General features: G+C 31.7%; 4 protein-coding genes across 10 annotated transcripts in view; 2 read left to right on the forward strand and 2 right to left on the reverse strand.

Annotated features, from left to right (window-relative positions):
* Positions 1–6,310, forward strand: part of SNF4Agamma (SNF4/AMP-activated protein kinase gamma subunit) — a 72,411-nt gene extending 66,101 nt beyond the window's left edge. For all 5 annotated transcript variants that reach the window (XM_070642857.1, XM_070642856.1, XM_070642858.1 and 2 more), the window contains 6 exons: positions 2,677–2,967; positions 3,034–3,149; positions 3,213–3,272; positions 3,335–3,466; positions 3,526–3,597; positions 3,661–6,310. In XM_070642857.1, the coding sequence (XP_070498958.1) occupies positions 2,677–2,967; positions 3,034–3,149; positions 3,213–3,272; positions 3,335–3,466; positions 3,526–3,597; positions 3,661–4,359 (1,370 nt within the window). In that variant the 3' untranslated portion in view covers positions 4,360–6,310. The remainder of the gene's footprint in view (positions 1–2,676; positions 2,968–3,033; positions 3,150–3,212; positions 3,273–3,334; positions 3,467–3,525; positions 3,598–3,660) is intronic.
* Positions 6,311–8,486: 2,176 nt separating this feature from the next.
* LOC139092241 (uncharacterized) lies at positions 8,487–14,756 on the reverse strand. Of its 3 annotated transcripts, none has more exons than XM_070642569.1 (4): positions 14,509–14,756; positions 11,198–11,591; positions 10,647–10,837; positions 8,487–10,374 (listed from the first exon to the last, which is right to left on the reverse strand). In XM_070642569.1, the coding sequence occupies exons 1-4, from the start codon at positions 14,579–14,581 to the stop codon at positions 10,334–10,336; spliced, it is 699 nt and encodes a 232-aa protein (XP_070498670.1). In that variant the 5' UTR covers positions 14,582–14,756; the 3' UTR covers positions 8,487–10,333. The 3 variants fall into 3 exon arrangements, with proteins under 3 accessions (XP_070498670.1, XP_070498672.1, XP_070498671.1); XM_070642571.1 differs by having other exon boundaries at positions 8,487–10,283; positions 14,509–14,755; XM_070642570.1 differs by lacking the exon at positions 8,487–10,374 and having other exon boundaries at positions 10,382–10,837.
* Positions 14,757–17,550: 2,794 nt separating this feature from the next.
* LOC139092176 (uncharacterized) lies at positions 17,551–20,527 on the forward strand. Its single transcript, XM_070642496.1, has 2 exons — positions 17,551–17,717; positions 17,945–20,527. Exons 1-2 carry the CDS (start codon positions 17,652–17,654, stop codon positions 18,239–18,241), a joined length of 363 nt encoding a protein of 120 aa, XP_070498597.1. The 5' UTR covers positions 17,551–17,651; the 3' UTR covers positions 18,242–20,527.
* Positions 20,528–21,879: 1,352 nt separating this feature from the next.
* Positions 21,880–22,995, reverse strand: LOC139092175 (mitochondrial pyruvate carrier 2-like). The gene is made up of 3 exons (XM_070642495.1): positions 22,679–22,995; positions 22,567–22,577; positions 21,880–22,408 (listed from the first exon to the last, which is right to left on the reverse strand). Exons 1-3 carry the CDS (start codon positions 22,800–22,802, stop codon positions 22,160–22,162), a joined length of 384 nt encoding a protein of 127 aa, XP_070498596.1. The 5' UTR covers positions 22,803–22,995; the 3' UTR covers positions 21,880–22,159.
* Between the last annotated feature and the right edge of the window lie 1,156 nt (positions 22,996–24,151).

Genomic DNA, 24,151 nt, shown 5'->3' on the forward strand with positions numbered 1-24,151 from the left:
AAAAAACAGCTGTTTTATGCCGCATCAAGTGGTTTATTTTTCCCCAATTTTCTCTTTCATATTAAATGATATTTTCTCATTTCCATCCATAAATTAAACAACAATAAATTTTTGAAAAATTCTTGATAATTTGTGTGACAAACTTAATTCCGATGTCTACAAATCTATTTTTTGGCCCCATTTAATCATGATTATTATGGCTTTTAACAAGGTGTGGACAGCTGAATATGATTTTTAAATCTTAATTGATCTCAGTGCTAGTTCTTTTATGGATTTCTGGATTTGAATATAGTCTGATGATTTTTTAAATGCTTCTTTAAGTCATGTTACTCAATCTTATCTAAATGCTGCGAATTAGTACAATTAGAGATACTCTAGAGCAGTACTCGAACAGTATAACGTGTTTGCTACGACACTAACGGTAAGACGCAGAGTTGTCTTGGTGGCTCCGTAACGGCTTGTTTTGACTAATTTTTATGTTAGAATATGGTTCATCGCATTGTGGCGCTCGGGTCAGTTTGCAAACTTTTCAGACTGCAAAACACTGAACTTACTATCGAGCAGCTCAATGTCCTCATTAGGCATTCGTTACATTGTCATTTTAAGTCCGTTTTTATGGTCAAAATATGAATTTGCCGCATCGTACCGTACAGTTGAATCTTAAGTCTGAACAGTAGCTTTAGGTGTACATAATTTATTGTAATTTTATGATGCATAATTTGAGAAACATTGCCTTGTCCTAGATTATTAATGAAAACAAGCTCATCAATGCAAACAAAGGCTTTAAATATCCTTGAAAGTGTCAGATTCATTCACTTTACTTACTTCGCTGGTCGAGCAGATCAATTGTGATCCATGACCTCCCTTAGACATCTCCTAAAGCTTGATTTATCGTTGACTTCCATCTGCCAATCACCGATACCAAATGCAATTCTAGAGATTCAATCTCTATCTATAGTAATTGCATGTTCAATTTATTCTAGTCATCTTCCTTCAATTTAAATTAAGTATCAGTTTCATCACCCTAAGATTGTTCAATTGCTCATTCTCAATCTACCCAAAATCAATTTATGTCAGACTGTAACAAAAATCCAAAGCCTTATAAATCGAATTAAGGTATTTTCTGATAAATCCTCTTCAAAGTATGATGAAATATTTCAAATACATCCACATTGCGAGTTTCTAAAACTTGCATCTCCTCATGTCAAGCATGTCATGAAAATACAAAATTTGGCATCAGTGAACTGATAAAGACTTTTTTTTTTGTCATAAATTAAAATTAAATCTTTTTAAACTCTTTCGAGACATGACTTGTATATATGTCCATCTCACTCGATAATTTACCTTGTCGCCGCGATAAATTAATTGTCTAATTAAAAATATCGTCTGTGTTTTTTGTTTGCACTTTATACCTTTTTGTTTATTTTATGCATAGCGCAATCGAATGCAATTTGTCAATTTGAGATGCTCTATTGTCTATTACTCAATTTTGTGAGAGAATCAAAGTGTGATGAATAGTTTCCCGTCTGTATTTCATGAACTTCAGTGGTGGACAAGCTTTTATTTTTCGCGGCATGCTTTGATGGTAAGAATTGATCGAAATCACACGTGACAAACTGTTCGTGACAGTTGCGCTAATGTGACGCGACATACTAATGTGACACGACACACTAATGTGAAGCGACACACTAATGTGACGCGACATACTAATGTTCCGTGAGACACTAATTTGATGCGACACACTAATATGACGCGAAATACTAGTGTGCCGCGACACATTAATGTGACGCGACACACATGTTGCGCACCACTCAATTATACCAATTGCAAGTTCAAGGATGTGATCTTATTGTTGCTAAATCAATTCAACAGTTGATTTAGGAAATTACATGCCTACATCCGTAATTGTTTCCAAGCTGTAAACAATCTTGTCTCCAAAAACATAAAATTTGCTGAAAAAAATGACGTAGGATATGCTATTAAATTACATTTTTCATTGAAAATGTTTATCTCAGCTGAGATCATTAAACTTCGTCTAACGAATTTTTGAGGAACCTCCCTCCACCTCTATTCCATTCCACATAAAAATATGAGACTGAATTCGTGTGGGAATTTTTGTGTATTTTTTTCATGAAATGAGATGTAAAATCAAACTCGTTAACAGCACTTCCATAATCAATTGTACATAAGAAGCTTACAAAAATTGATCCTTCAAAAGCTCGACGACGAATATATCCACACAGACGAGATGCTGATCAACAGATGCAACTTGTCTTCTATTCAAATTATGCCGGTCGATTGGTACTTGGTGGCGGACAATCGAGCTATTGGTGCACAGAAGTTTATCCGATTGAAAGTATTAAAGAATTTGAGCAAGTCTCAATAGCGTGGAAATCATTATTGGCACGGTTATTGAAAAAAGGTTTTCATTTCTGTCTTTTTTTTGTTGCTTTCTTTGTGGCTTTGTCATATGGTCGTTCATGTGTGATGTGATGTGGTGTTGTCCTGACGTTGTTGTGTCATGGCACACTTAGATCGAAACTCCAAATGGAATAGGTTTCCAGGCATTTGCTGCGTTACACAGATTTGACATCACTGCTGTACATCATTGATGAACGACCCCATCCTTGATAATTTTTGACCATAACTAACTCATTTATCTCTCTCATTTTACAGAAGAAGACGAGTCACAGATTTTTGTTAAATTTTTCCGCTTCCACAAATGCTACGACTTAATACCGACATCAGCAAAGCTTGTTGTTTTCGATACTCAACTATTAGTCAAGAAGGCATTTTATGCTTTAGTTTACAATGGCGTGAGAGCGGCACCATTATGGGATTCGGAACAGCAAAAGTTTGTTGGAATGTTAACAATCACAGATTTCATTAAGATTCTGAAAATGTACTATACGTCACCAAACTGCTCAATGGATCAACTTGAGGAGCATAAGTTAGCAACATGGCGAAGTATGATTAATATCCATTAAGTGATTATCATCGATATTAATGCTCTAATTTATTTTCTTATTCCAGATGTTCTCAAGGATCACGTGAATTTAATAAGTATTAGTCCAGATGCATCATTATATGATGCCATAAAAACTTTAATTCATAATCGCATTCATCGATTGCCCGTTATTGATCCATTGGTAATATTTCATGCTTTTATATCCATATCATCCATTTATTAATCGATTATTATGTTTTCACAGACCGGTAATGTCCTGTACATCCTAACACATAAGCGAATTCTTCGATTCCTGTTCCTTTATGTAAGTTTGATGGATATACTGTAACTTGACACCTCCTTTAATACTTTTTTACATCTTTTTAGATTAATGAACTTCCAAAACCAACATACATGCAAAGGACGTTGCGCGACTTGAAAATTGGCTCGTACGATAACATTGAGACAGCGACAGAAGACACCACCATTGTAACAGCACTTCATAAATTCGTTGAGAGGGTAATAAGATATTATTGAGTGCCTTTACGTCATTATTAATGAAATTTATTCTATTATAGCGAGTGTCAGCACTGCCAATCATCGATGCAGAGGGTCATCTAGTTGATATTTATGCTAAATTTGATGTGATTGTAAGTATATCCTCAGCATAACTGTCTGAATAAATTATTGATGTCTTATGATTGATTTTGCAGAACCTTGCAGCCGAAAAGACTTATAATGATTTAGGCGTAAGTCTTAAGAAGGCAAATGAACATCGAAATGCATGGTTTGAAGGCGTCCAAAAATGTAATTTGGATGAGACACTATTTACTGTGATGGAGCGAATTGTTCGTGCCGAAGTCCATAGGCTTGTAGTCGTTAATGAGAAGGAAAAAGTCATTGGAATTATATCATTATCAGACATTCTACTTTATCTTGTATTAAGACCAAGCGGTGATGGTTTAGGCGATTCTGAATCATTAAGAGCAACAGATCCAGTCCTACAATGTCGTGAACGTGCTGATAGTTTAACAGCACATGGTATAATCTATAATAGAAGTAATGAAAGTATTGAGGAAGAAACAAATAATGACCTGGAAGCTGAAATTGATGCCGATAAGCAAAGTTCTGACGATGGAAATGATTCAAATAACAATAGTAGTAGTAATAATAAAATTGAGGAAGCAGAAGTAGCAGAAGAAGCTTTACCATCATCAGATGAAAAGACTGAAGACGATGATAATGAGAACAACAATGTTAAATCGCAGCCAGAATCGCCAGTTAAGGACGAAGTGATATGTATTGAAGAGGATGATGAGGAAGTCGATGACTTATCACAAATAAATAATGGCAGCAATAACTTAAATAATTCATTAAATATTCAACGTGAAGTAGCGATGGTAAGCGAGTGAATTGAACCTTAATATTAAAAAAAGGAATTATACACACACACACACACACATATAAACAGAATAACTGCTCGCTTTAATTTATATATGAGAAATAATTATGAAATTTTGTGGCCTATAAAAAGATAAAAAAAATTAAAATGAAGGAAATTATGATGTTGTTACATGTGAACAATAGATTTTTTTTTTCAGTTTTTTTGTGTCCCTTCCAACACTCAATCTTCATTTTTCTTTTTTAATATGAAATTCTGAATAATCAGAAACTGAAATTCGAAAGAAAAAAAAAATTAGCAAAAAAATGTGTTTTTTTATGAGAATTAAAATAATTAAATGATGCTCTAAAGGAACATAAAACATAATAAATAATAATACATAAAGAAAAGTTAGGTCTTTCGCATACTAAGGAGATAAAAACACCACAACAACGATCATCATAGTTTTAAAATTGAAGATTTGATTATTAAGATATATTTGGGGTAGGTTTCTGTGTCTTGATGGATATTGACTTGGGTTTTCAATCCTGGGATTAGGATGTACTGAACCACGGAATTTGATTAGTTCGATGTCGACTCATGTTGACTTTTCCATACAAAATCGACTCAAGTAGGCTTTTCCATACAAAATCAGAGTCGACTTTGATCTCTGGCCCTAACAGACAATTAACATCATACTCATCTATATGAATGGGAACAAAAGAGGTTTGAAGGGGGCTATCAACTATGAAAATAAAAAACTTAAATTCCAGCTTACTTCGACCAAGAATTTTTGTAAAATTTACTCAAAATTTTTATTTTTGTATGAATTTAGACCAGACTGTAGACAAAAAAAAAGATAGTTTTTGACAATTTATACCAATTAGGTCACACTTTACAACAATTTTTAAAAATATTTTTCAAAGTGGGGTCACCCTAGCAACCAAATTAACTTTGATTTCTGAGTTAATCATAGGAAGCCAATTTCAACTGAAATTTCAAATTGAGTCACCCACGACACAGAAACCTACACTCTCGAATAAGAGAATAGCTGAAAGAAAAGGTATCCATGGACATACATAGTTTTGTAGGGTGTAGTGCAAATCGTAGACGTAATTTTGCGGAACTTTTGCGGAATTCCGTAGAATTCTATGAAAAATTTTTCTGTAAAACTCTTCGGAATTTTACGGAATTCTGCGGAATTACACAGAATTCTCTCAAATTTCGTGACGAGAAAGTTCCGCAAAGTTCCGCAAAATGTTCCGGAATTCCGCGTAATTCTTCATAATTACAAAGAATTCTTTGTAATTATAAATAATTCTGCATAATTATATAGAATTATTCAGAATTATAAAGAATTCTAAGGAATTCCGCGAAATTCCGGAAATCATTTAGTTGGAAAAATCTTTATCAAAATTTCAATTGCTTTTGAATTAAAAATTAAATTTGTTAAGAGCTCGATAAATAATAGACTTATTGTTCCAAATTATTTAGTCACTGATATTTAGTTACTCACTGATACATTTTAACTTTACAGTTCATAGGATTAAATAAATTCATTTAATCGTTTTTAAAGCCCTCCGCAGACATTGTTCGCAAAAATTGTTACTAAATTCATAAAAGAGGTTTTTTTTAAAACAGGCGCTTAATCAAAACGAAGGGGAAAGGGGGTTTGTGGGGCACTAATTCCCTTTCTTTATTAAATTTCTTAGGGGTGAAACGAAATCAGTGGCCTAAATGCTAGAGCGTTGGTCTGGAGTGCTAAAGTTCCTTGGTTAAATCTTAGGTCATGTCTAACTCTCGAAGTTCTTTTTCCATTTCATCGTTTTAGTTACGAAGCCCAGTTCGTGTTGGGTGCATTTTTGAGGTCTTTGCCAAATTATTATTAGGTATACAAGGATAAACTTGTATCTGAATAATAATAATTTATACCCTTTGGGGCCGTTCACTTATTACGTTACGCAAAAAAACGAATTTCTAGACCCCCCTCCCCCCCTCGTTACAAAATGTCGTTACAAAAAAAATTTTTTGGTTGAGGCTGTTACAAAATCCTAGACCCCCCCTCCCCCCTAAAAAGCGAACGTAATAAGTAAACGGCCCCTTTAGTTATTGAATGAAATAAGGTGGAATGAAATAAGAATGAGAGATGATTAGTTATATGGCATTTAGTTTACAATCTAAGTAACTGAATAATTTTCTTTACAAAATCTTCACATACATATTGGAACTAGGTGCATCTGATTTTATGATGTACTCTGATCCTTGCAATGTACATAGTTCGCAAGTGGTTTGGATTCCACTTTAAAATGTAGGTCAAAAGGGCATGGTATAACAGATTGTTAATTGTAGTACCGCAAGCTCATAACGGTAAGGCCCTTCCTGTATTATAATAAATATATGCATAATACTTGAAAGGCCTACATACATTAGAAGCCTCGTCTAAATTGGTATTGATAAATACTTTTATTATTACAGAGGCGTATCCAGAGAATTTACTTAATAGAGGTTTAAATTCAAGTAAAACTCAGACTATGTTTCTTAACGTCTGAAGCTGCTTAAATTTCAAGTGATATTTTCTTGAAACAAAGTTCTTTCGTTCTTTCCAATGAATTTGCAATTTTAATTTTTTAATTCAAAAGCAATTGAAATTTTGATAAAGATTTTTCCAACTAAATGATTTCCGGAATTTCGTGGAATTCCTTAGAATTCTTTATAATTCTGAATAATTCTATATAATTATGCAGAATTATTTATAATTACAAAGAATTCTTTGTAATTATGAAGAATTACGCGAAATTCCGGAACATTTTGCGGAACTTTCTCGTCACGAAATTTGAGAGAATTCTGTGTAATTCCGCAGAATTCCGTAAAATTCCGAAGAGTTTTACAGAAAATATTTCACAGAATTCTACGGAATTCCGCAAAAGTTCCGCAAAATTACGTCTACGATTTGCACTATATTCAGTTTTGTAGATTTTCTAAATCTATTATCAACACACAAGCAAGATGTAAAAAAAAGGAAGTAGAAAATATGATAAAGAATGCAAAAAATTTTCCTTAATTTTTGTGATATATTTTTTGTTCTTTTGCTTTTTTTCTTAAAATTAAATTTAAAAAAAATTATGAGGAATTAAACTGCATGTACATATTTTTTTTAAAAATTTTTGATGACGATGAACATGAAAAGCTTTAATAATTTTTTTCGTATGTTTTGAGTTTTTTTGTCGCATCAAAGCTGAAAAAAAATTTTTGGAAAAAAGCAACAAAGCCCATTTTTAAATTAGAATATGATAAACTATTAATTATGCATAATTTATTTCATTACAAAAAAACAAAAAAAGAATTCATTTTTCTAGTTTAACAAACATTTTAGACATGTCAGAATAAAAATAAATAAAAAAAAGTAAAAAATACCTAAAAATAGTCTGTAGTCTGACATCTCGCGGCATGAGAGTTAGTTTTGTAAAAAAAAAATAAATGAGAAAATATTGCAATTTTTACAGTTGGATAAGAAAAATGATAAATTAAAAAATTATAGAAAAAAACTTAAAACATCAAGAAAAAAAAATAAGCAAAAACAAATTACAATTAACAATGCGCTAAAAAATTAATAAAGTTATTTAAAAGTTTAAAAATCATACAAAAAAGTTTTTTTATTTCAACGCATTTTTGAATTAAAGCTCAAAATAATTCAAAAGTAAACGGTAATATTTATTTTGAAAAATAACGATCAAAAAAATTTGAACAATCATTGTCAAAAGTTGTTCAGAAATTAACGGTCAAAATTTTTTTGAAATATTGTCAAAAATATTTGAAAATTTTTGAACCGTTAAAATTCAAATTTATTTTGACCGTTATTTTCCAATTTCTTAATTTTTTGACACAATTCGACAATTTAATAATAAATTACTTCTTTCAGCTTCAAAAATGCGATTGAGTCTCTCAACCATTAGCACGAGAAGACTACTTCTACTTCTCATATTATTTTTCAGCAGATTTTATGATAAAAGTCACGTAACTTACACTTCCTTTATATTTACAAATGAAAACAGTGAAACATATTATGTATCTACATCAGTAAGTAGAGCTTGGATTACTTCACGACGTGGGTGAGATAATTATTTATTGATCAAAAGAAAATAAAGCTTAAGACGTTAATTAATGACAGTTCAAAATTACAACTTTATTAATTTAATTTTCATCTTTTTCTAATTTGTTTGTTATTTTATTGCAATATTTAATTAATGAATTTTAAATATAAGGCTTATTGGAAAGTAGGCATATCTTACAAATTATCGATAGAGAAGGATTTTTTTGAGGGGACTTACAAGTTGAGAAAATGTGGAAATTTAGCTTACTTTGATCAAAATTTCTATAATTTGTTATCTTATGGGACCGATTACTTAATACGTATCAGCAGTGCTGTCCAAACTGAATACTTCAGAAAATGGAAGGACCGTATACCGTGTGCGGCTTTAGTCGTTGATTACCACCAAGGTGTATATTGGTTTAAATCATGTTTACACCTGCCTTCTCCTGCTGAACGTAATAAGTCAATGGCAACTATCAGGTCTACCAAATATGGAACTACCAGGCCTACCGATCCGTTATTAAAGATTGATTTCTTCAGATCTTATAACTAAGAACTGTCTAAGATTAAAATGCATTGTTTTCCTAAGTCTAGGTCTTAAATCACAGAACCTGACAACCTACTCCAATTGCGCATCAAAGTAAGCATTATTTCAACATTCTCTCAACTTGTCAGCTCCTCTGTTAATATCTGTCTTAATTACAAAATATACAAGTTGGTTTGTTTAAAGGATAAGAAAATACATTAAGTATGAGATGATTCTCAAGTTTCTCTTTTCTTATGGAACTACTCTTGTTACATCAAGGAAACTTTATAATTGAAATATCCAGAAGTAAATAGAAGATTATCATCTACTTTGTGTATATTGTGCAATGTTGAAGCTATTATAATTGTGTAAGCTTAACAGAGCATGCTATGAACATTATCAAAGTAACTTTATTGTTTTCCTGGACAAGAAATGCAACAAAGTCAAGTTTGAATACCTGATTATTAAAAAATGATTTATAAACTAATTTTATTTAGATTTTGTCGATAATGAAATTGTGATTACTTCCGGTATTTGCTTGAAAATCATCTCATGATGTACTTAGTGGAGACACTCGATACTTCTTGATATCTGGCGAAGCCTATCTGAATCAGTAATGGATTATTAAATGTCTGGTATATTGGATACAGGGACAGTATTGCATATTGGTATTGACCGACGGATGCCAGCGATAGAGCCATCTGGAATGGAAATCTGGACCATTTGTTCTTTAAGATCAACGTCTAATCAACTCTGAAACTCAATTCAGCTAGATTATGTTGAAGCGTCCAGATGCTGTAGCCACAGCCTGTCCGAAAATGACCAGTTGCTACATTGAACATCCAGATTTAAACTGTTGTCTAATCAACTTATCAAACTATATCGACTGTAAAGGCGCCAACTGAGATTCAGATCCGGCTAGTCTAGTGTCGTTCAAAGTTTGTTTCTCAGCACACTAGCCTCCGATTGTTTTGGAATTGCAATGAACCACATGCAGTGTGTAAGGGTTCCAAATGTCCAGACAGAGACTAAGACTTCGGGAAATCTAAGTAGTCCGTGCTTTTGGTGGTTTGCCATCAAAGTGTGCCGTGACACAAAAAAAAACTTAGACAACACTGGACTGGTCACCTACAAAACCAGATCTAGTACCCAAATGTCCATTCAGCACTCGAGTCTCTCCACTATGTACTCAAAATTGTCATCATCTATTCTATCACAAAAGATAAAACAATTTTCATAAAAAAAATGTCTTTACATGTTAAAAAGTCTTGTCTTTTTAGCTCAGCTAATGCTGGGGGCAGTATCGATTGCTATGCTTTTGTTTACAAACATTAATAATCTAGAAAATAATATTTACAGAAGAAAGAAAACATTAACTTTAACTTGTTATTATAAATTCCGACTCTGATGGATTATTTGACGAATGAGGTCTGCAAATTAAATTTGAAAGAAAGGAAGAACAAGAAGAAATAGAACTTAATAAAACTTTAATTAAAATAGATTAAAATGTGTAAGAAGTTAGTCTTTAATGTTCTAATTAGACTGCAGATGCATGTGTTATTGAGTATGAGTTATGTAATTATTAGTATTAGTATCTGGATTCACTGGAACTTGTTCAATATTCGCAATAATTTAATATTGATAGAGATGAATTAGAAAGCCATTAAGATGTGATTAATTCACAACTCATCTACAATCTTACGTTCTTTGTTGGCTTCATTGTTACCAGATTGGACATCATCATCATCATCAGTATATGGTATTGTATCATCGTGTGGTATGAATGTTACTTCATGTGTATCTGATTGAGCTGTGTCACGCTTTGATCGTTTATTAACAGCAATTGCTGATGGATCAGGTGATGTAAGTGTAATTCGTGAACTACTTACGGGTCTATTTTGGATATTCATTTCAGATGATGTGAGAAAATGGATTATGTGATAATTATTGTTTACGTAGGCTTTAAGAGACATGGGGTTGTAGTCAGGGAGATTTGTGATTGATTACTGGATGTGTAGAGCAGCTTAATTGCTTTTGGATGTGATTATGACTAGAAAAGTATGGAATAAGCTATAAACTAAGAGAACGACTTGAATCTACATCCAATATCGCTACAATTTGAACTTCCCCTGACTACAGCCCAGCTCAAACTTAATAATTGTTTTCATGTTTATTGCTGTTTTTCTTCATCGTAATATTATTGAATTAAACATTACGGAAGCTGTATATCCATAACATTTATGATTTACTTACCTTGGATCTCTCGCTTGGAAGTCAGCACCAACATTTAGACTTCTTGGTCGTCTAAAATCACATTCCAATTGAAAAGCAGCATCGCCTGTTGTTACAAGTTCTGGATCATGTTGAATGACAACAACATTTGAGAAGACTTCACCATCCTTGAGTGTCTGACATTGATTAAAATTAAAGTTCATTTTGACTGCACGTTCGCCTCTTGTTGGCTTAACAAAGCACGGTTCCTTTTGCTTGTAAAATGATCCTCTCGTGTACATCACACCTGTAAATTCATCCTTTGTCAGTAATTCAATTTGCATTGAGTCAGCACCGCATTTAAGTTGAACGTTTTGAATGTCATCGGTTGATGCATCAATGTGGAATTTATCTGACAGGTCCTCTTCCCACACATCTACGAGATATAAAAAGAAATATGTCAATCTTCTATTACTGTTGTGACTTTGGAGTTTTATGGCATTTAGCCTTGGAATGGTCGTTCACTTGTGATGAGTTTTGAAGGAATTTGGGTTTTTTGATTCTTAATAGGTCAAAGGATGTGATTTAATGAGGAAATTTGAAGTCTTGTCATGCCATGGACATGAATCTGTACGGATATGCTCAAAACTCAAAGTTTACTTGGATTCTATATGAAAATGTCAATTCGTACTCTTGGGATATCTCTAAAGATCAATTCTAGGTTACACTTCAAGGTCACATCCAGAATCACCTTAGAAGACAACAACACAAGCTACATATCACGTCTGACATCACAGCCAGACGACCCCCATCCACAGATTTGCAAAAAAGCATATGTTCAGCCAACAACAATGAGCGCCGGCGCATATGAATATGTATGTAATGATCATGAAGGTCAGACGATTGTCTCACGATATATCTTCATCGTGTTTAATACCAAACCCTTTTGTATGGTCATTAACACTTTACAGTTTCCCTCACAGTCGATAATCATGTTAACATTTTCAAGTTCAATTTTTTTTTTGCTATCGCGTTTCCGTTCCGCTTCCGAATTGTTAATTTTGTTAAAGAAAATTGAATTTTCACTTTCTGAATTGACCGCAATTGAATAATAGCGGTAATAACAGGTGAGTGATAAGCGAAATTATGATTACATTGGTGGAAAATTTACCACAACATGCAATTGAACATCCAACAAATTTTTTTTTTCTTTAATTCCTAATAACATTAATAAGTCATTTACTGATGCATAAAAATTTTGCCATTAAATGAAATAGTGAAAGGATTGCGTAATTGGTAGAAAATAGCATAAACGCATAAGCTCATTTACAATTGGGTCGAATGCCTTTTTGAAGATATTTAAAAGCATTTTTAACAATGACCTCTGATTTGGCTTAAAATGCTTTTTAGTGCTGTTTTGTAATATAAATGAAGTAATTGATAGAATTTACTTGTTATGATGCTCAGACTTAATGACTTGATGTATTACTTAGTTAAGTTAGATAATTTCATTTAGTGATTCAATTTTGAGCATCATAATTGGTTGATTAAATTTAATACATTAAAGGATCTACTCAGTTGGACTGAGTTAGTCTGTTTCATACTAATTTGTAATCTCTGAGCTCATTCTGTCTGATTCGGATTCAGATGTCAAGTGCGTAAGCAATAATTTTGAATTAAATCAGTCATGAATGCTGTAATGATCTTTCAATTTAAAGAAGATGATAACTCCGGATAACTCTTTGGCCAGAACATGAAGTCGACAACTTTATGTAAAGTTAAAAGTCGACTAAACTTTATTCGATTCAAGATTCAGCCACGGAGCTTAAAAGACTCCATTTGGCGTTCAACTTTGAGCAACTTTTGTCGCTCGGGAACTTTTAGGTCTTGTTTATCCCTGATCTCCCAATTGCTACTATATTCTCTAAAGTATGTCTACAGTGTCTTCATTTTGGACTAAAGCTTAACTTAACTTTTTGATTTTTATCTCAAAAAACTCGAGTAAATTCAACAAAATTTAATTTGCAAGGACTGAAGATTGATTAAACAGAATGGTTTGTTTGAGTCTGCAAGGTCCTGAGTTGTTTTACATGCAAGATATCTTGAGAATGCTACAAATTAATTGCCATTGCTCGAAAGCAGTTGAATTTCACTCAAATCTGCTCAAAATGTCAACAACATAAGGACAATTAAGAGGAATGTCAGTTTTAAAGCTTAATATTGGATTAATGCTGCATTGTTTCCTAATCAATGCTAAAGAATTTAATGTGCAGAGGCGAACGTCGGTTTCGAGGGATAGAGCCAGCTTCGGACACTGTGTATCTTCGGCAATACTTCAATATAACCCTCAGTTTAAGAAGTAACCATCATAACATCCTATAGCAAGCTATAAACCTCAAAATTCCCTCTCAACTAGACAATTCCAATGAATATAATAACAAGAAACATTCCTCAGAGTTCCCTTGAAAAAATACGTCACTAATCGCAATAAAAATTCCCAACAGTCTTCTCAATAACAGACAAACATCTCATAAGCAACAACCAAACATTCTACATTGCATTACGGGAATCTTAATAACAGTCTAGAGAATCTCAGAAAAACATTTTCAACAGGTATGAGCAATGCGTAACGGTTCTTTTGTCAATTTCCTCTACGTTTACACTTTCTTACACGTCGCTGGCATGCTCATCATTTTCATCATCCAAATAAAATTCTTGATTCCATTTGGATTGTCAATAAAAGCTCAACAAGAAATTTCAATTTATTCTATAAATACAGAAAAATTCTCGCTTTCTTTGAGAACCTGTTTGTAAGGCACAGAAGAGAAGTATGGGTTAGTCAGAGAGAGACACGACAAGGTAGTTCACTTTTATTCGTTCACTTCTTCTTATTTTCTTTATATGATTCCAATTTAATTAGCACAAATCACATGCTGTTGTCTGTTTGTCCATCTGCTTGTCTCTTTGCTTAGTGATTATTTTCAAATATTTTTTGACAGTTATCTTTTCAAATATTTTCCGACCGTTAAGTTTCAAATAATTTTTGAACGTTAATTTTTAAATATTTTTTAGCCGTTAGTTATTCAAGTATTTCTTGACCACTGTGTGTTTAACAATGCGCTTTTGCCAACCATGTATAATCACACATCTATACCAGTTTCTCACTTTTTTGAGTCCGATTTGCATCTCACGACGTAAAGGCAAGGAGATGACCTTTCAAAATAACACAACCTATCGCAAAACTATTAGTCACGAGAAATGTTTTTTTAAGCAAATATCTTATTGCTTGCTATTTACCGCAGATGACATAATTTTAGTCATATTATCAATTATCTTTTAATGACCAAACTAACCTTCATTAATATTATTGCCACAATTGACAAAAAGCAATAAATTAAGCACAATTATGACACTTGACCATTTCATGTTGCTGATTAATAAATGTTTATGGAACTTCTTTTTGAAATTAAAAAATAGAAATAAATCTTTTTTTTAAGGCACAACACAAAATGGCAAATGGCAAGTAAAATATTAAATAAAAAATTTAAATTCACACACGACTCAGCGACTGAATTGAATGTTAAACATCAACTGACCAATGTTGAAGCAACGGCAATGGATTTTATACAACTTAAAAATTCTACAATCAAATCGAATGTTTGAGTGTTGAGGCACACAACACTTACTTCTGCGGTCTAGCTTTAGTGCCGTTGAACCCCTCTCACATGTACTTCTCTTCATTGTTGTTTTTTCTTTCATTTCGCTTTTGTGCTTTTTTTCGGCGCGCTTCATATCATCAAGAAAAGTGCAATTTTGTGCAGCATGTTGAAAGCACGTGTTGATGAGTCTTTAGACCAGCGCTTTTTCATAATCTCTTGGGGCTAATAATTAGCCAAGTTTATGACTCTGTTAATTTGCAACCAGTGCATCATGTAAGCGATCACCACAGAAAATTCTCCGGAAGGAAACTGCATCGAATTGCGCAATAATTCACTTGCTTTTAATTTGTTTAGAGAGGAGGGTTGTGCGAATGTGACGTCACTTGTGTCCCAGAGGTTTAGTTCTAGAGCTGCACTTATGAAATGACTGAAACCGTCTGCAAATTTGATAAATTAAAAATTTTACAGCAATTTTCCACACTTTCAATCCAAGAATTTTACATCTTCCTCTTGATATCTTACCGAATAGAAAATCAGATCAGTTATGATCAGTTCAGTTTTTAAACACGAATTATTAATTTTTCATCCAATTCCTTTGTTTACTATTTTTTTGCGCCAAAAATTATCAGGTTCAAATTTTGAACTTTAATTTAAATTTTGACCTTCCGTTACATTTTAAGTTCTAAATTTACGTTAGTTTTATTTTCACTCAAATCCTAGTTCTCAATATAATGCTACATCTAACTAATTAATACCCATCATCACCAAACGTTCCCCAACAAGTTTGTTTTTTTGCATTTCTTCTATTTGCAGCAGCCACGGTTATCCAATGATCTGCTAACATATAAAAAACATTTTTATTACATCCATCATAACTGGTTTCGCTGACGCTGTTGATCTATTTACAGTAAATAATTGTCAAATGACTGATATAGTATCGGGGAAGTAATCCACAATATGGTACTAGCATCTATTTATTTCCTCATATCTCATAAAATATTTGAGTTTGTTATTTAATCGTTATTATGTGCGTGCTTAGCTGAATAATGTAGATGCTTAAAGTGAGAATTATTCATGAGGTCTATTTTATTATGATTTTGGTCTTGAAGAATCAAGTTTCGCTATTTTTACTTTTCATAAGAATATAGAGCGAGTTTTACAAAGTGTTTGCTGTATAAAGTATCGCTTATCAATTAGCCCTAAGATCTAAGAGACTTAATTAATTAATATTTGATATTTTATCAGTTTTTGTTTTGCGTTACAGCAGAATAGATATAGCTGTTTTGTATTTTTATATGACTATGACTGAGTATGCTTAATATGAGATAACGTAATCATTTGGTGTGTCAACAATTTACAAGTCTATTTGTAAGTAAAATACTGACAATTTAAAATTAGGAATGCAGAGTTCTCCATGACTTCATTTGAGTTGTGGGAGTCATCGGGATTTCCCACCCTCACCCTTATTCCGTTGCGAAGGATGTTTCGAGGGAAATATACAATTAAATCCAGACAAGACGACGTCATGTTATTACAAATGCGCCAAACCGTACTTTTGAGTGAAGCAGTGTCTAGCCGTTGTAATCAGAACACTTTGAGGTTACTTAAAAGTTAAAAGGTTCAATTTATCACATTTTGGGGTACGTGACATTGCCAAAGAATCAGTTCCTGTTGTTGGTGCCGCTGTGAAATGCTACACAACTCTAAAATTTAGATTCCATGAATTTATGAGCACTTCCAACTCATTTTAATTAAAAATTCACCAACAAAAATTCTCATCGGCAGGTGCAAATGCACTTTTTATTGCGTCCATATGCTTCATATCTAAAATATATTGCTAAAAAAACTCCACCCAATTATCAAATATTTCAATATGGAAGTTAGCATTCAGCAATATTAAGGAATCATGCAGGTAATTTGGTATGTCTATAAATTAGAGAAGAATTCAGTAAAGTGCAGCAAAAAACATAAAAATATTTGCATTAAAAATTAATTTAATGTCGTGAATGAATTTTGACTATAATTCGTGAGATGAATGACCTTAAAGCAGTTCAACTATGAAATTAAATAATAATATAGACATATGGCAAAGAATCGAACCATTAAAATATCATATTAAACGATTCTTTAAATATCAGCTTGCCAGCATATGCTTAACAAAAATGTTCTTATTATATGAACGAATCGATAATAAACAAACAGCGTTAATTAGTCAGTTAATATTCAAAAATCCAAAACGTGTTCTGCAAAAAGTTCGTTATTTGTAAATTTGAATTTCCCGCTTCAAATGAATTTGCGTCATGCGAAAAGATGCGAAAGTTTTTAACGGTTTTTTTGGTCAGGTAAAGTTTGATGGATTGAATTTTAATAATTAATAGTTCTACCTGTATTTTTATCGATCCAAAGAATGAATTTCATTAAGTTTAATGATAATTAATTAGAAATTGCTGTTGCTCACTATTAGCATGATTTGAGAGTTGTGTGTGATTTGTCTTCATTTTGTCCGCTTGTCCGACAGTTATGTTGATTAATTTGAATAATAACGAAATTTTAGAGAATGTTTGTACAAAGAATTTAATTAAATTATGAATGATGAGAGGCATGACTGTTTGTGACAAGCTAAAAGGCATTTGACTAATCCAAAAAATGCGTTTTAAAAACTTTCAAACATTCAGAAATTTTTTTAAACTTTTTGCTCAGTGTGCTCAGTAAATTTTTTTCATTCAATTTGAGCTTTTTCTTCCGCTCATTACACTTTCGTATTTCAAAGCGTATTAACGTATATTTTGTGACTCCCTCGATTTAAAAGTAATAAAACAGAAATAAATTCATTAAACATGTCAACAGAACACTGCATTGGACTTAATGATCAACGCTCCTCATCGCGTGTATTAAAACCACCAGTAAGTACAATTAATTTTTGCAAATTATAGGGAAAATTTTCGCAGTGCAAAAAAAATCGATAAAACGAAAAAAATGAAGAATGAAAAAAAAAAGTGAAAATAGCAAAGAAAAGTCGCGTGAAAAACGAGTTGATGATCTAATTTCACATTTTCCACATAGAAAATTATTACTTACATTTACGCATTATATGTCATTTCCACTTTCTTTCTTTTTATTCCATATATAGGGTGGTGGTCATTCCAACATTTTCAGTCCACCAGAAGAAATCAAGCCTCATGCTCGACCAAAATATGACCAGCAAAATTCATCGAATTTGAACTTCTGTATGAATACAGTCGATCCAAATGAGAAGATTACAAAAGTTGAAAAAGCTCCAGAAGCAGCATCGGAACCATCACAGGAAGTTGCTCCACAAGAATCATCGGATGGTCCACAAGTCTCATTCTCGGAAGGTGCAGACACTGGAAAGTCTGGTGCTGCATTGCCAACTTACCATCATCATCGTTCAACTGCTTTGTGGTAAACAAAAAGAAAACCTTAAAAATTGTGATGTATGCGATGCGGGGATTATGTCATTCAGAACAAAATACAGCAAATATTAAGGCATGTCCTGTGTAAGCTTCAATCAATTTTTTTTATACTCGCAAAATTTATAATCAATTTGATATAATAATATAAAAAATGAATATAAGACGACGACGATAAGATCCGTAATCAATTCATGTGACAACAATAACAACTACAAACTGCCAGATGATAACAAACAGAACAAAAAAAGTCCATTTGAGTTCTCAAAATTACAAAAAGTTAAATTAAAAAATTTCATACGCGATAAAATGGTCCAATAACTTCCCCTAAATTTCACATCAGTTTTAAATTATATTCATTCATTACTATTAATAGAACCAGAATATCTTCATTTTCATTAATTCAACAAGATAGTGCATTTCAAGTGGACTAAGATTGATATTTTTCGTCAAATGCATTTTTGCCTATTTATAGTCTTTCCGCTTCTGTTTTTTCATGCTTAGAATCTTTGGCTTAACTGCACATACACACAAAAAAAGCATTAATGGAAAGTTTAAAAAAGCAGATTTGTTTCGCTACGCATCAAACAATAGACATTTAATCCATTTCTTATACTTATTTTGATGTTCTACATCTTATTTGATGTTGTTACATAGTTTCTTATTATATTTTGGGCTCTAATTCCCATCTTCAATTGTCATTATTATTAAAATACTTTTTCTTGTGGAAATCTTTTTCATTTTTGTTGTATCTATTATTATTAAAAACCATATTATACAAAAGAATTAAAACGAGTATAGACTTAGTCAACTCGTAACCTACAAATGCGCATTTTCCGAGGAAATTGAGAAATCTTCAAAAATAACGGTCAAAATAATTTTAAAAAATTAACGGCCAATTTTTTTTTGAAAATTAACAGCCAAATTTTTTGAATATTAACGGCCAAACAAGTCTTAATTTTGAGAAAATGCGCTAAAGTATTAACGTACAAAACAAAAAACAGAAAAAAATGACTTTTCGGTTTCCTTTATTTGTTGACTTAATTTATTATTAGTAATATTTACTTTTAAATCACCAAAGACATTACAAACTTTTTTTTATCTATTTGACTTTATATGACCATCGTTGTCGTGACTCACTTCCTATAAAAAATAACAATAATAGTAAAAAAGATGATCGTGATGCGCGTTGTAACATCGATAATCTATGTCTACCGCGTTTAAAAAATTATTCAAATCCAATAATATACGTCTTCTATATATAACAAAAAATAATAAAAATAGACATACTCAATGACAACAAAATTTGTAGAATTTTTAAATGTAAATGTCTCAAAATGATGCCCGCATTCAGTTTACAGTCATTATTATTATGACTAAAATAGTGACACACTGATAAAAAAAATACAAAATAAATTTATTATGGAAATCAATCATATATTAATGCTGATGCTTAAGGCGTAAGCATGCTTCTGTTATTATTATTGTGATGCTTTTTATTCACACATCAATGTAGGCATCAATTGATTATTATTAATTTAATAATTTGCTCTTCCCTCTTAGCATTTTGTTTATCATCATTATTATAACATTTCTGTTTGAAAGTATCTAATTTACTTAGTTAAAATTTTGTTTTGTTGGGTACGGAGCTTGTGGATGACTTTGTGATCGATTTATTGATTTGACTAAATTTTACATTTGTATGGTTTTCTGATTCAAATTTGGAATTGTAAGGTTCCTATGATTTGAATAAGGAATTGTGTGGTTTTTGATGTTCTTGTTCAATTTCAAAAACATTTGCATTATTTTAACACCTTTAAACAGCAATTGTATGGTTTTCATTTGAATAAAATGGAATTATACAGTTCTGAAGTGACTTGAACTGCTTTAGATCACAAAATTAACACATTTGTAAGATTTAAATTCCAAGAAATTCTTTAAATCGATCAAAAAATCCAACCATAAAGCCTCTAATTGATTAACGTTACTTCCAATAAATGCTAAGCAGCTTGTTAAAAATATTTCTCAAATAAAATACCATGCAGCTAATAAATGAATGGATATCAACATGTGTTGAAAAGGAACAAAAATTAGCTTATTTCATAATGTTTATGCAATTGGCTAAATCTAATAAAAATTTGGAATAAAGTTTTTTGGATAGATATACTCATGACAAAATTTAATTTTTAACGCTAATTTCCTCTATTTATATAGTACGCATTAATCTGTAAAGCTCGAAATAAGTCAAATAAAGAGAAAAAAAATGTGTAACAAAAACAAAATTTTTTTATTTCTTCTATTATTCGCGAACATCGTTCATTGACACCATTAGCAAGTCGCTGCCCATAGCAAACACTTGACGATACCTGAAAGTAATAAATTCTTATGTCTTGTGAATGAATGAATGGATTTTTTTTCGTGTGTTATTATGTTTTTGGGGAGGGATTGAAAAAATTTGGGTGGTCATTTGTAAGTGATGTCCAGCTTGACCTTCCTGATAGGCACAGCATGACACTCCTGATCAGCACAAGCTTTTCATGACAATCACGTGGCATCCAAGTGAAAATTTTGATGCAAAATGTCATTTCGACGCCATATAGTCTGAGGGGTAATTTTGAAATTTTTTATGCTAAAATGTAAGTGTTAGTCAGACATAACTTCCAAACGACCCCAATATGTATTTTGGCTAATTACAAATATGTAACGGTTCCTAATATTTTTTTATTTCTATCATATTTCATGAATCAAGTCGCAAAATAAAGAGAAGAACAATTTCCATTGTACTTTCTGAGTAGCCACAAGTCTCTGAGAATGAGCATTTGATATACGTAGATCAGTACTTTAAAAATATACACTCAACGATTAAGTAAACGATATTCGTGCCATGAGATTGCGAAAAAGTTCATTAATTGGCGGTGATGATAATGCAAATAATTCATCATTTATGGGCAAAAAGTATATAATACATATATGTCAAAAAGTTTGACAAATGATCGATGCCTACATGCCTAAGGCATTGAATATTTAAAGTTATGTAATTGGAATGAGCTTTTCTCATTAACGAAAAAAATCGCAAGGCACACACGATGATGGCACATGTAAACAATGTTGTGTATTTAAATTTTGATAAAAAAAATTGTGCTAGCATGCCTTGCGACACTAGAGTCAATAATCTCATTTCAAGTGCCTCACTTAATAGACTTAATGATTCTTTCGGTCCAGTGTTGTTACTTGGACATAGAAATGCCAAAATTATACAGAATTAAGTAGGTCAGATGATGAAGTATCTGCAATCTCCCGAGAAACACATATGCATATGTGTCGCTCGAGACTAGAAACTTTCTAGCACTATCTAGGTCTGTAACCTTGTATTTATTAGTTATAATAATTTGAATGTCCCTGTATCATGGACATCAATGGGTCCAGGCTATGTGCAACTAGACATGTTTGGGTATCTGGAACTGTTCAATTATAGACGTCTGATAGTCTAGAATTGGATCTAGCAAATTTGTGCAAATCCGGCAAACATCCAGTAAACCAACACTGCCAACGCACACTTAAAGATTCTTTCACCGCAATCTATCGTGCACTCATAAATATTAATAAAAGTAAAGGAAAAAGAACTTATAAAATATATATTCGGAAACAACTTTTCTTTAATATATTTTTGGAACAGAAAAATAGAATTAAAAATAAAAATCTATGATCATAACATTAAATGAACAGAGAAATCATAACAAAACGAGATTTCTTATTAAGTATAGATATATGTAACATCTTGTAGACTCACTGAGCCTAACAAATCTTATCAGTGATGATAAAATAATAATTTAATTCTACAATTTCACATAAACTTGTTTTGTGTATATGCTGTTTATACATTATTCACATAATTTAATTCAATTGCTGCTATTTCACTTTGATTCGCTTGTTTCGATTGGTTTATCGGTAATTGATTTTTGGAAAGCATATGCTCTGTATAATTGAAGGACTTGTGTCAATGCAACGAAGACATTAACGCTAAATAGTCCATAATTTTTCGGGATGATGACTAATGAGTATCGTGACCAAATAATACCGGTAGCTGCAAGTGATGCTGATTGACCAATAGACAACTGATCAGCTGGCCGTGAAAGATCCTTCAAACCGGCCAATACAAGACCCTAAAAATAGAATTTTAATTAAAATTTGCATTACTAATGACGGAAGCTAATTTTAAAGGCCAAGTTTTAAAGGAGGTGTGTATCGATAGTGAAAATATACGTTATACAATCGCTTTATTGACCTTGAAAATACAAAAAAACTGTAATTTCTTTCTTACCCATTTAAATACTAAGGCAGCAACAGCATCAAAATGATGAAAATAATAAGATCAAATAGAAGAAAAAAATGTTCACGTTAATGGATCATGACTTTCAGGGATAAATACTTACATGGTGACCAGAAGAATACAGTTTTTGGACCTGCTGCGTGATTCCATAGCGGACGAAGTTTATTTGGAACGTGTGGATCAACTGAATTGATCATTAAAGTATAAACTCTTGATGCTATTTTCATTTTTTTTTTTTGTTAATTTTATAAAACTATTGGAACTAAAATTTATATTTCGTCTTAATCGAGTTGATGATTTGCTTTATTTGAATCAGGCAGTGTCAGCAGTTGAATATTTTTGTGTCTCTGCGTCGTTTTCACAAATTTTCTTATTTTCTTATTGTGTCTATTTATAGCACCTGATGAGTGATGTTGTCTGGCTGCTATTTGGCCGAATGTCAACAATTCAAAAATATTTTGATCGTTAGGAAAATTTTCCCTCTAAAAACCGCTTTTTTAAATTCAAATTTTATTTTCCTCAGAAAAATTGGGGATTTTTGAATTTAGGATTCTATCCCCTTGGGTTATTAATGAAATTTAAATAAATAAATGGCCGTTGAAAATTTCCCGCTTAAATTATCTAAATTGCAAAATTTTAAATCTCACACACACAATTACAACAATTTACACAAATACACATGTATACACAAAATTGCAAAAGTATGTGTAAAAATTCAAATTTTTCATAACCGTTGCAAAAAAACATCAATCAAATCAAAAAATTTTCCATTCCGTTTTTAAATTCACAAATCCTGGCCATGAATGAGACTTTTTCTTCAATGACGTAAACAACAACGCAATCGATTTTAGTTTCATTCAGAAAAAAGTAGTATCGTAAAATTATATGACACGCTATGCATGCTTCTTACTTCCCACACTCCTTCGGATTTTTGTTTCTTTTTCATACGATTTTCTCATTTTATTTTATTTTTTTGTTGATCTTGAGCAAGTAAGAGGAAAAATAAAAAATTTTAAAATAGAAAATGAGAAAATCTATAAAAAGAGGAAATTCACGTACAATGGGATGTCACATGAATTTTAATTTGGTGCGAAACAGGAAGGAAAATGTGTAAATTGAAAATGAATAAAAAGCTTTTCTTTATTTTTCGATAGGCATTAATTAATTAAATTTCTATTTATAAAGGTTGTATACAAAGTGTGTATGCGCCTAAATGCTTTAATAGTTTCTTATTAATCCTCTATTTATAGTCGAATTGGGTGGGTCATTCGTGAATTTTTTGAGAGATTTTCAAATCTAAATTGACCGTTATTTTTTCAAATTTAATTTTACCCTTATTTTTCAAATCTAAGTTGACCGTTAATTTTTCAAATTTAATTTGACCGTTATTTTTTCAATATTAATTTGATCGTTATTTTTCAAATCTAATTTGATCGTTATTTTACAAATCTAATATGACCGTTATTTTTCAAATCTAAAACGATCGTTATTTTTCAAATCTAATTTGTCCGTTATTTTTCAAATCTTATTTAACTGATATTTTTCAAATCTAATTTAACCGTTATTTTTCAAATTT

The sequence above is a fragment of the Chironomus tepperi genome, unplaced genomic scaffold, assembly GCF_022539635.2.
Source record: "Chironomus tepperi strain 1889 unplaced genomic scaffold, CSIRO-AGI_Ctep_v1 contig_298, whole genome shotgun sequence".
NCBI classification, from domain to species: domain Eukaryota; kingdom Metazoa; phylum Arthropoda; class Insecta; order Diptera; family Chironomidae; genus Chironomus; species Chironomus tepperi.

Excerpts from the sequence above, each read along its gene's own strand:
- LOC139092241 (XM_070642569.1), bottom strand. The coding sequence starts at position 14,581 with ATGAAATGGTCAAGTGTCATAATTGTGCTTAATTTATTGCTTTTTGTC. Across the intron at positions 11,592-14,508 it reads TGGCAATAATATTAATGAAG|ATGTGTGGGAAGAGGACCTG; the intron begins GTTAGTTTGGTC and ends TATATCTCGTAG. Across the intron at positions 10,375-10,646 it reads CAATGAAGCCAACAAAGAAC|ACCTCATTCGTCAAATAATC; the intron begins GTAAGATTGTAG and ends TTTAATTTGCAG.
- LOC139092176 (XM_070642496.1), top strand. The coding sequence starts at position 17,652 with ATGTCAACAGAACACTGCATTGGACTTAATGATCAACGCTCCTCATCG. Across the intron at positions 17,718-17,944 it reads CGCGTGTATTAAAACCACCA|GGTGGTGGTCATTCCAACAT; the intron begins GTAAGTACAATT and ends TTCCATATATAG.
- LOC139092175 (XM_070642495.1), bottom strand. The coding sequence starts at position 22,802 with ATGAAAATAGCATCAAGAGTTTATACTTTAATGATCAATTCAGTTGAT.